The 12,229-nt window shown below is 32.9% G+C and overlaps 1 protein-coding gene across 1 annotated transcript in view; it reads left to right on the top strand.

Annotated features, from left to right (window-relative positions):
* Nucleotides 1–12,229, top strand: part of LOC145242386 (uncharacterized) — a 153,195-nt gene that overhangs the window by 103,828 nt on the left and 37,138 nt on the right. Inside the window, exons 5-6 of the mRNA XM_080105403.1 lie at nucleotides 1,461–1,525; nucleotides 12,184–12,229. The exon at nucleotides 12,184–12,229 is cut by the window's right edge and continues 95 nt beyond it. Coding sequence (XP_079961529.1) covers nucleotides 1,461–1,525; nucleotides 12,184–12,229 — 111 coding nt within the window. The remainder of the gene's footprint in view (nucleotides 1–1,460; nucleotides 1,526–12,183) is intronic.

The following is a 12,229-nucleotide window of genomic DNA, read 5'->3' as shown; positions in this document are numbered from 1 at the left end:
TGAGATATTGGAAGGAGTCCTTCAGGTAATATTGAAACATATTTAGCAGAATTGATGCTTCCTTTGCACTCCACCAGGTCTGAGCAACCAGCATTCCAAATTGCACCTCATACTATAACCGATAAACCCTCATGTTTCAGTGTTGGCTGCAATCTTTTTAAGTCAAACTCTTGCTAAGGGAGCCTTCATACCTATATCCTTCCAATGTCGGTAAATAATGCAAATCGTGACTCATCAGAGAAAATGACATTAGTCCAAAAGGTCATAAGTCTCTCCACCATCTCACGATCCCAATCTTTTCTGCTTTTGATATTGGCAGGACAAAGAAAAGGCTTCATTTTCACAGCTCTATCATAATAGCTCAGCTTGTGAAGATACCTGACAGCTGTTCTGGAACTAACACCAGCTTGTGTTGCAATGTCAGAGGCTTTGCACCGAGGATCCTCTTCAACATTTCTTTTCACAAGATGCAAGTTTCTTTACAAAGTGCCCAGTGCAACCTGGGTGAGGTCATGTGCACTCTCTCTTCTCTCTTATGAATTGTATGATCATTCTTGTATCACAGTAGAAAGGGGTATTGAAAGATTTCCTGCTATTTTGCGTTAACTAAGACCACTTTCATGTTTACCCACAATTCGCCCTCACAGAAATTCTGATAGGTCTGATGCTCCTTTGGTTCATGGCATGCTTCAATGTTGGTAGATGCAATTTTAATAAGATACTCTAAATTATTTCAGCACTATTCTTATCTGTAAATATAAATAAGCTCAATCTTAGGAAAAATATTTATATTAGTGTCTATTCTTTTCTGTCGTGTGTGTGTGTGTGTGTAATATATATATATATAATTACACACACACACACACACATGACAGAAAATACTCCAAAGAACAATTTACAAAGTCCTTATTCCACAGAGTTTCAAACAATGCTATTCTTGTTATTCTTCTCATCTGAGGACATAAAGAAATCAGCAAATTATTATCGCTGATTTCTTTGTTCTCTGATGAGAAGAATAACAAGAATAACATTGTTTGATACTCCGCGGAATAAGGACTTTGTAAATCGTTCTTTGGAGTATTCAGTCAAACAATAAATTTTGATTGTAAAGTTCAACTTACAGTTTTAATTTTCTTTCTCATATATATATATATGTGTGTGTGTGTTTGTTTCTCAGGTTTGAAAAATACAAAGAAGTGTGACAAATAATAAATACAAAGGTTAAAGTTGAGAAAGCAATTAAAAAACATGTTAAAATGTGTGTACTTAGATCAGAGCTATAATGAAAGAACTTAGTTTTGCTGTTTTAAGATGAAATAAAAGCTAACAAAAATCAGTTGGTATTGCTTCTTTTGTATTTCACTTTTTATATTTTTCTTTTTGCTCGTTTTATATTTCTTTTGTTTTCTTTCTTTCATATAATTTTAAAGTTTAAATCCTACTGTTTACCCTCTTTTTAGGCCATTCTGCTGAAGATGTGCTTAAAAATTATATGACCACTGTAGACCAACCACCAACAGAAGAGGTAAGCTAATTTTTTTCTTTTTATTTTTTATGGGTGTTGGCTGAATGGTGTGTTGTATACCAACATAGAATTATGAAATCAACACGGACAAATTCAGATCGGATTCACTTATTCTTTAATAAAAGAAAGTGAAAAACTTGTACAAATAAGAATCTTATAATAATTGACCAGTTTGATTTTGTTATTAGCATTGAATTTTTCAATTTCTTTGATTAGAATGGGATGTTGACATGAATGACCATGTAAAGGTTGCCAACATCCCTGATGAAAGTGGTGCTATGGAATTAAAAGGACGCTAACACAGTGCACAGTTGTGTAGTGATCCGGCAACTGCTAAACTAACTTTAACACTCAGGCACAAAGCAACCTATGAGCATGTAGCATACACTCTTAATATTCTTACCTTCTATAGTTAAATAAAACATCTTATATGTATATATGTAACTCTGCTTTATCGTCCTTCATTTTAATGTCTTCTTAATTGTACTCATAACACATGCTATTTATTGTTGATTGTTTTATTACACTGTCTGAATTACAAACAACGACCTTCGACCTTCTAGTAATTGAACACACAGCCTATAATCGGCAGTCTTCTGATAACCGGTAATTCACCGCCACAAAATCAACCCTCTACAAAATGCCCCCCCCCCCCCCCACAGTTGTCACTATGCACCAATATTTACTTCACAATTGCTATCTTTCGCTTAACTAAAAGTAAAATAGGTAAAAATAATTCAATAAATTGTTTACATGTGTTGTTTAAATAACCCCAAAATATTTTATATGTTGTACAAGCAAATATTTGCATTTCTTCTTTATTTATTTATTTTTTCATTTTTTTTTCTCTTTTAATTTTCCTTTTTTTTTTCCTTTCTCTGTCTTTTTTACCTCAATAGAAACAAATTCTATAGATCAGCACATTTAACAAACACCGTCTTTGTAAATCCTAGGCAGTCCTCCTCCCAAAGTGCCACCCATGAAATCTATATATACATAAAAATCTAATTCTTAGTTCGTTAGTTATTCATTAAACAATATTTCTACATTACCAATTTAATTGAAATTTTCAGACAGTCTATCCTTAGAGTCAAGGAATGTTTTTATGTTATTAAAATAAATTAAAATTGCAAATTATAAACTTAATTAAAATAAAAATATTTTTCGTAAGTCTATTCTGCAAGAGGTTTCTCGGTTTTACTTCTGATAACTTCCGTTTCAACGACTTTCGAATTACAAGATTTTAATCAATAAGTAAAAAAAAAAAAAATCCCCTATTTTTAAAATTTAAATTCATTAGTTTATCTTCCCAATTTTTTAATTTTAAATTCATTTGTTTATCTTTTCACCCATCAAACATTACGTTTTAATTGTTTAATTTCTTTCACGGCATTGTTTACATAAATACTTGAAAAAAAAATACACAAAAAGTTTGTTTCACCTTTTCTAAACTATAAAAAAAATAAGAAATTTGGTGTTTAATTTTTACGACTTGTCCCAACGTATTATAAACATCCTAATTTCCACATGTTAAAAACGGCTTTTGGATTAACCCCCCTCTCCCAACCCCGAAAGCCATTCCTAACATAGGGAGGTTGATGGGGGGGGTACTCTGAAAGCCGTTTTTATCATTGGAAGGTTGGGATGTTTATAATACACTGGGGCAAGTCGTACAAATTAACGAAGTTGCTATTATTTATTGCAAAAATTGCTTAAAATTTATTTATTTGACAAAAAAAAAATGACGTTTTCTACAAATATTTAATAAGAAATACAAATGAACGGTAGGTTTTTTTTTCTGGGTTTTTTTTTCTGTTGATGTTTCTACATTTAAAATTTTACTTTATTTTTCCTAGCGTTAAGCCAAGCCGAACGCTGAGAAAATAATTCATTGAGGATTTATTCAAACAGTCCTTTGAAAAATAAATATTTAAAATAAAGTTGCGCTTATACACTTATGTTATCATGCTATTTTTTACAATAGTATTTTCGTATTAAATTCAAGTTTTACAATATCTTTTTGTTTATTAAATTGTTAGGTGAAAGTACAGATAAACCGGTCGGTTTCTAATGTGTGGAAAATCTAGCTCCCAAAAAAAAGGGTACTCTGGATAGTAACAAAAATAAAAATTGCCTCAGTCTCGAAGGATTTCTCCTCTACTGATCGAGGAAGAAAACGGTGAAGTGTAGTTCACCTTCTGTTTCTCTCCCCCTCTCTCTCTTCCTTTCATATCTCTCTCTCCCTCTCTCAATCTAGTTTTCTCTCTATATCACCCTCTCCATCTCTCTTTGAGCCCCTTTCTCTAACTCCCTCTGTCTCTCTCCCCTTCTCTCCTTTCCTCTGTCTCCAACTCTCCCACTCTCTCTATCTCTCAATCCCTCTATCTCTCTCTATCTTTTCTTTCTCTATTTTCCTCTCATTTTCTCTTTTCTATCTATTTATCTTCCTCTTTATCTGTCCATCTCTAATCCCTCATCCTATTTTAGTCTCCTAAATTAATTACAGTGAATAAGACATTGTCAAAATATAGATAAATCCTATTTTAGTCACCTTTAGTTACTGACTGTGAGAATAGAAGTTATTTGGAAATTACTGCTACCTTGAACAGCACCAGGAGTAACTGGTAAAACCTTTCTAATTAAATTGATTTTGGCACCCATTCGGTGACAAAATGACTTAGGCTTAGCCCTTGCTGCATGCGGAATACCTGCGACCTTGCTACCAAGTAGAAGAACTATTTATTCTACTTTGAAACATTCAATTTTTCAAAAATCTTATGTTCGACATCTCCAAAACATCCAGTATGGGGAAAAATATTGCAGAAATGCAAACTTATTGTTTGGGATTAATGCACAATGGTATGCAAAAAATCACTTGAGGCTCTTGGTTGAGCCTTGCAAGATTTGCATTTGGGAATGCAGTAATATTGCTTGCAGGAGATTTCAGACAAATGTTACCTGTAATTCCTCAATCAACACCAGCAGATGAAATAAATGCTTGCCTCAAATACTCTACTTTTTGGTGCCATGTGAAGACATTAAACTTAACTCAAAATATGCATGTCCAGTTGCAGACTGCTCGATCCGCACAGAAATTTTTGCATCACTTGTGGGATATTGGGTACGAAAATGTGCCAGCTGATCAGAGTTAAGGGCGAAATTCTTTGACTCTTAACTTCTGTAATTTTATTACAGCAAAAGAAGAGTTGGTTTAAAAGGTTTTTGCAGATATTCAAATTAATTATACGAATTCCACTTGACTGAGTGAACAAGCTATTCTTGCAGTTCAATACAAAGACGTCCATGAACTTAACGCTATTATTCAACGTAAAATTCCAAGTGAAGTAGTCAAATACAAATCCATAGACACTGTTGTGGAAGCAGATAAAGTGGTTAATTATCCAACAGCTAAATTTGCCAGGGATGCCACTACATGTACTGCAACTGAAAATTGGCATACTAACTATCATGTTGTGAAATATAAACCAATCCAAGCTTTGATATGGCACATGGTTTGCAGTAAAAAAATTAACAAACAATATCATAGAAACAATAACAGGACCTTTCACAGGTGAATATATCATCATTCCATGCATTCCTATGATTCCACTGGATACACCATTACACTTTAGGAAATTACACTTTCCAATTTTATTGTTGTTTGCAATAACCATCAACAAAGCTCAGGGAACAATCTTTACAATTGTGTGGCTTACAGTTACACACTGACAGTTTTTTCACATGGACAATTTATGTTACATGTTCAAGAGTCACCAAACCAGAAAATCTCTACATCAGCTAAAAAAAATGGAACAACGAAAATGAAATGGGAAATTAAACCTATAAAAATCATGCATTTTCTCATTTTGGAACTTTTTCCATTGTGCCAATTTGAACCACAGCAACGCATGGCAGGGTACAGCTAGTTGTTAATAAAATCCACAATCTTTTCTGCAATCCAACCATTTTTCATACAGATGAACTTCAGTCTATAAATAACTTGCCCATTAAGTTTCAATTATAAATATCCAACAGCTTTTGTTTTATAACTGTTCGATGATATACTCCAAATGTACACTTTTGCATTGATCAATATTGAGTGCTACCGAGTGGTTAAGTTTTAGGAAGGTGAGGAGTAGTACAGGATGAACAGTAGTTTCTAAACTATTCTGTTCACCTATCTTTTGTTTCCTAAACTTTTTTTTCTACCCTTAATCTTGAAAGACTTAAGACTTACTACAATTGCGAAGGGTAAAGAGGAAGTATAAAAGACACAGATAATTACAGATGTTTAAAATTAATGAACCAGGTTCTGAATGTGAATAATTGAGCAAAAAATAAGAAATCAGATAAGCATAATGAAATGTAGTTTAATTTTATGCCTGGGAAAAGTATGTTCACTGATGCTGTTTGGATCCTGAGACAAATGCAAAAGAAGTACCTTGATAAGAAAAAGAACCTGTATTTTGCTTTCTTTTTTATAGATCTGGAGAAAGCTTTCTTTTTTGTAGATCTGGAGAAAGCTATTTCTTTTTTTTAGATCTGGAGAAAGCTGGAGAGGTTGTTTGCTAGGCTTTGCATAAACTAGGGGCAAACAATGTAACATATGCTCAAAGTCATATTAGAATTAACAGCACATTTAATGAAAGCTTTTAATTTTAAAGTAGGAGTTCTGAGTTTGTTGCTTTTCTTTTGTGTCTTACAAATGTTGTCTAAAGGATTCCATGTTTTCCTGAAGAGGTGCTGTATGTGGCTGATTTGATACTTGCCTGTAAAACAATGGAAAACCTACTTGTTAAGAACGGCTTAGAGGAATGCTTTTGTAAAACTAAGACTTGCTCATCAATTTGCTCACAGCTGAGCATGAGGGTTGAAGGTAGCTATTGCCCGTTTGATCTCCAGAGTCTATCTTCTCAGATAGTACATCATCCTTTAGAGATGCTGCTAGGTTTCTTTATATCCACCCGTAGTGCCCTCTTCTAGAGGAAATGAGACTTCCCACTATAAACTCGACTTTATGCCACATATTAATAGGGTTGACAGTCAATTTCAGGATATGCTAGTTCAATCTAGCAATTACCAAATTACTTTGTTGACCTTGTAAGTTTTGTTTAGTAAACCTTCTTTCCTATCCTTAATACTTGTTGCAATTTTCTATTACATTATTTGGTGCTACCACATCAGACCATCTGTTGATGTTTTGTTTTTTCCTTTTGGTTTACAAAACTCAACATGTTATGTAAAGTAAAAAAAAACAATTTTTCTCAATAAAATTACTAGTGGTGGGACGATTAATCGGAATCGGAATCGTTAATCGTAAGAATCGTGTATTTTGGGAGGTATCGGAATCGGAATCGCATCGTTAAAAAATACCTTAATTTTCCGATTCCTTCATTACGATTCTTTTAGTCTGATGTTGAAAAAAAGAAAAAAAATTCCTGATATTTCTAACCGCAAGAGAGAAATGTAGCATGTTATAAAAAGAAACCAAAGAAATTCATTATTAACAGGGCAATGCTTAGTGCCCCTCCCTTACAAGGTTCATTCATTCAGATCTATTGTAATCAAAACTACAAAAGAGTTAACTTGAAAAGAAGTATGCAGGGCTCTACATTGCGAGTAAAAATAAAAAAACGCTTATCTTTTTGGCGACTGTTTTTTTTTTTACTGACAAATCTTCTAATACTGAATGAAAATGCTTTTTCAACTTATATTTTCTTTAAACAAAACAAGCAAAGTCAAATTATTTAAACAGTAAACGGTTTAATAGAACAATGTACTTTTTTTTCTTTTTTTAAAAGAAGGCTTTTGAAAGAAATATCTCTAAAATGAAATTGATCACGTTGTATTATTTCGCAAAGTTTTGACAGTAGTCGGTTTCTTTTGAAGTTTCCAAAAAATCGACACCATACCTATCTCTTCCAAACCTAAAGTTATTAAATAATCCCTTCGTTAATTCAAGGGTAATTAATTCAATTCAGTCAAGTTTTTTTGTTTTTTTTAATTTCATTGAAATAAAATCCATTTTTTTTATTTTTTTCTCCAGAAAGATAAAACCCTGAATTTGATTATATTAAAAGCAGAATAATATAATCTTTTTACTAGAAATTTAAATTGAAAATTAAAAGTGTTTTGCGCAGTTTTTTGCCGAACGAAAAAGAAATTAATATATATATTTTTAAAAGGTTTTGTAATCAATTAATTTTTATGTCTAAATAATATTTACGATTAATTAAATAATTTCATTTTAAAAAGTATTTATAAATAGAATTTTACTTAAGACTTATAGTTTAACAATATTGAACCGCATCAACCATGTGTGAATTGAACACAGTCAACCAAAAAAAAAATTCAAAAGAAAATGCATATTTGCATTTCATTATGTAAACTTTTATACATTGGTTTCAAAAATTAAATTCTATAAGTTTTTTTTGTTAACTACCGGTTGGTACAATTTACCGCCCCATCCCTTTATATTTTCTTCTTTTTGTCTTTTTTAGCGGATTTTTTTTTTTTTTTTTTTTTACACAGTGATCACCACTTATCAAGGCCCGGAAGCCACTCAGGGATAAGGGCTATTGCAAGTACATTACGTTAGTGTGGAGATTTGATGAAGTGTTTAATTAGGGGGGGCGGTTCATTAGGAATTTGTTAACATTGGACTTGAAGACATCCAAGTAGTAGTCCGGAGGGAAGCAGGCAGACGGAACAGAGTTCCACAGGCGTGCAGTTCTAAGAAAGAAGCTTTGTTCATGGAATCTATGTTTAGGTTTAGGCACAGATAAAGAGTGGGTGTAATTATTGATAGTGTTTTCTGCAAGACAGGTGTTTCTTGTGAAAGTTTGGCGAGGGGGACCCTTGATTAGAGCTCAGTCGAGCACCTGCCATGAAAATAATGATAAAGCAGAGACAAACTCGCAACATCACTTCTGTGAGAAAAAAGTTGTAGGAAAAGAGGCTACGAAGTCTATTTTGAACTCTGTCAAGGCAGGATAAGTCCTTTCTAGCAGCTCCTGCCCAGATGTGGCAACAGTACTCCATCCTTGGACATACGTGGCTCTTATATAGATAGAGAATTGCATCAGTAGTGAGATATCTTCTGGAGCGGTAGAAGGATCCCACCATCTTTCCAGCGACCTTGGCAACAGACTTGATGTACGTGTTCCATTTCAGATCAGGAGTAAAGGTCAAACCCAGAAGCTTGTCAAAACATGGGGCCTCACCCAGACGAGAGCCATCCATCACAATTGATGCCAGCTGGGGATCAGAGCGTTGATGATGTAAGGATAGGAGTTTGGTTTTGGACGCATTAAAGGTAACCAGCCATATCTTCCCCCACTGAACCATGTGCTCGAGATCAGAGGAGAGAGAATCCGAGAGAACTTTGTCATTTACAGCCTTTGATGTGTTGCCGTAGATGGTCGTGTCATCAGCATAGATGTCAATGAATGATTTAAGTATGTGTTTAGGGAGGTCACTGATGTAGATCAGGAAGAGAGTTGGGCCCAGGATTGACCCCTGAGGGACTCCAGCATTTATATTGGAGGCCTCCGATTTTTGTCCATCTACCACTACTCCTATGAGCCTATCGGAGAGAAATGATTTAATAATTGAGAAAACATTTCCAGTTATACCGTAGCTGGAAATCTTGTGAAGTAGACCCTTATGCCATACCTTGTCGAAGGCCTTTGATATGTCAAGAGCAATTGCCCTAGAAATGAAGCCTTTGTCAAGAGATTCACTAATCCTGTGGGATATAACCGTCAGCACATCTGCAGTAGATCTTGCAGAGCGGAAACCATATTGTGTGTCACTAAGAAGGTTATTCCTGCTGAGGTGGTTGACTATTTCTCTATTTAATATGGATTCCAGCAACTTACTCATAACACACAGGAGACTTATTGGTCTGTACTGAGAGGGAGAGGACTTATCACCTGAATTCTTAAATACAGGGCAAACTGATTAGGTCTTCCAGGGGGTCGGAAAGCACTTCTCCTTAAGGCAGCGCTTAAATAGTTTCGTAAGTATGGGAGCAAGTTCTGGTTGAAGCTTTTTTAACACTATAATTGGGATGCCATCAGGGCCAGTTGCCTTACTAGAATCTAGGTTCTTGATTAGCTTGGCGACCTCATGCACGGATATTTGTATGTTACCTAGCTTGTTCTGTGTTGTAGGAGGAAATATGGGGAATTGATGGCCTTCGTCGCATAGGGTAGAATTAGCTGCAAAGTTCTTTGCAAATAGTTTGGCCCTGTCTGACGCTGACGAGATGACCTCTGGTCCATTGATAATGGTTGGGATAGAACGCACAACGCCAAAGTCCAAAAAAAGTCTTGCATGGAAACTTTTTGAAATTGATGAAGATGATGAGTTGAAAGCCATTTGCAAAGTCTGTCAAATTAAAATATCGCGAGGAATAAAACCATCTAACATGACCACAACCAACATGTTAAAACATTTAACTATGAAGCATCCAAATAAATTGGAGGTGCAAAATAAAAAAGAAAAGGAACAAAAAATTACCAACTAGTCACTCAGAGCAGTTTTATTAGTGAGGGTCGAAATCGCAGTGTCTTTTTTTTTTCTTTTTTTTTTTGCCTACGTCACCATCTAGGTGTCACCAATTTTTTTTAACCCTCCTTAACTTCAAAGAGTAAATACAATATATACAACTAAAAAAATAATTTTTAAAAATGCTGATTCTATTCATGAAAAATTCTTTTAACTAGAAATTAAAACTTAGGTAAAGATAGCTGACTGACAGCAACAGAAGCACTGGTTAACTACTGAACTACGTGGAAAGGTGTGGGGGAAGAAAAAAAGGAAATTAAATGATGATAATAAATTATGATAACCGTCTTTGAAAGGCACTAAACTCCTAAAATTTACTTCTTTAAAATTTTAGGCGGCACTCCCCGGCGATTTTAAAGCACTCTCTCCAAAAAAAAAAAAAAAAAAAAAGATTTAATTTTTAAGTTTGGGAAAGATATATTTATTATAACCGAATTCTTGTATGAAGACTTGATCTACTTTATTGGACGTTAATTTGTGAGATAAGTAATTTTTCAATGTTTAATATGTTTTTAAAGTTTCAATTATCAATTAAATTTTTTTAATTGCATTTATTTTTCAATTTATTTTAAAAAAAAAACAGGGTTTTAAATGTATTTTTCAAGGTAACAAGCTTCGAAAGAAGTCTAATAAAAAAAATCACTTAATTTTTAATTTCGACAACCCTGAGAATTTAATTATTAAAAAAATATTGAAATGTGACATTTTTTTATTTAACATTTCTATTAGTTCAATTAATTTTCTGTCAATAATTCATTTCACTCAACAAACTTCACCATTTTTTTTTTTTTTTAAATCTTTTTCTGTAATTTTGGTAATTATGTTTGCTCAATTTTATCTAGTATTTCATTTGTTTTTTATAGTGGTATCATTTTTATATGTGTTCCTTTAATATACCCTATTTCAAAATTAGTTTGGTTAAACTTATTCTTCACGTTAGAAACAACGTGTAAAAGCAATGAAAAAGTAAGAAAAAATAATAGGTGTTAACTACTCCTTGTGAATTATGGAGGTCTGAAGAACTGCCGTCACAAATACAACTATCAATAGCCAAACAAAAAATCGTTTTTGAAATTCCTTTAATTGTAACTTTTCGCTATACCTACCTTTTTGGTATAAAACACAAAAACTTTCGATTAATGGTATTTCTCATATATGGTCGTTAACTTTGGAAAGGTTATTTTGTATCTACGGCGCCATGTCACATGGTATATTGTTTTTTTTTTCATTATGCACGTTCATTTATAAATTATTAAATTAAATATTTATCTTTTTTATATTTAATTAGTATATATTTTCTTTCTCTTCCGCTATATTTTTTTTATTTAATTCATTAAATCTGTTAATTATGAGGACCAAAATAATGAATCGTGTGTATTTATTCTCTAATTTTCTTGTTTTTGTTCTGTTATATAAATTCTATTTTATTTGTTTTTTCTCTGAAGGATTAATTCTATTTTCTTTGAGTTTTTTTTCTGTATTCCAATTAAGTAAAATAAATTTCTCTAAAATAAATTTTGCTAAGTTTTCCGTTTAATTTACTATATAATTTTATGTAAACCAAAACACGACGGTGTAGACATAAAATATCTGTTCCAAAGTTAGGGAACATATTTGGGAACTACCGACCATAAGTATAAAACTACCTGGTATATTTCAAAACAATAATTCCCTAGGAATCTGAATCGGAATCGTACTTGGTATCGGAATCGTTAATCAATATTTTCCTAGAATCGGAATCGGAATCGTATAAAAATTAGGAATCGTCCCAACACTAAATATTACCAAACTTTACGAATAAATATTTCAAGATATAAAGAACTTGGATCATAAAAACTTTTTTCAAGAATTACTGGATTCAGTATTAAATAATCTGAAAAGTGTTCATATATCGTAAAACAACTAAACTCCTATCATTTTCTCTGTTCACCCTGATATGCAGGTTACAATAGTAATCAAAACTTGTTAAAATCTAGGTCGTTCTACAAGCATAAGTTGAAGTGAAGATATATATATATATTTTTTTTTTTGAATACCTATTACTTGTTTGAATAATGTGTAATAATCTTCACTCCGATTGATTTCAGGATTGTTGTATTTGCTGTGAAAAAGTTGATCAACCGTCAGGGTATG

The sequence above is a fragment of the Euprymna scolopes genome, chromosome 21, assembly GCF_053919585.1.
Source record: "Euprymna scolopes isolate OS-2025 chromosome 21, ASM5391958v1, whole genome shotgun sequence".
Classification (NCBI taxonomy): Eukaryota; Metazoa; Mollusca; class Cephalopoda; order Sepiida; family Sepiolidae; genus Euprymna; species Euprymna scolopes.
The sequence above is the reverse complement of the archived record's forward strand: the minus strand, read 5'-3'. Positions and strand labels throughout refer to the sequence as shown.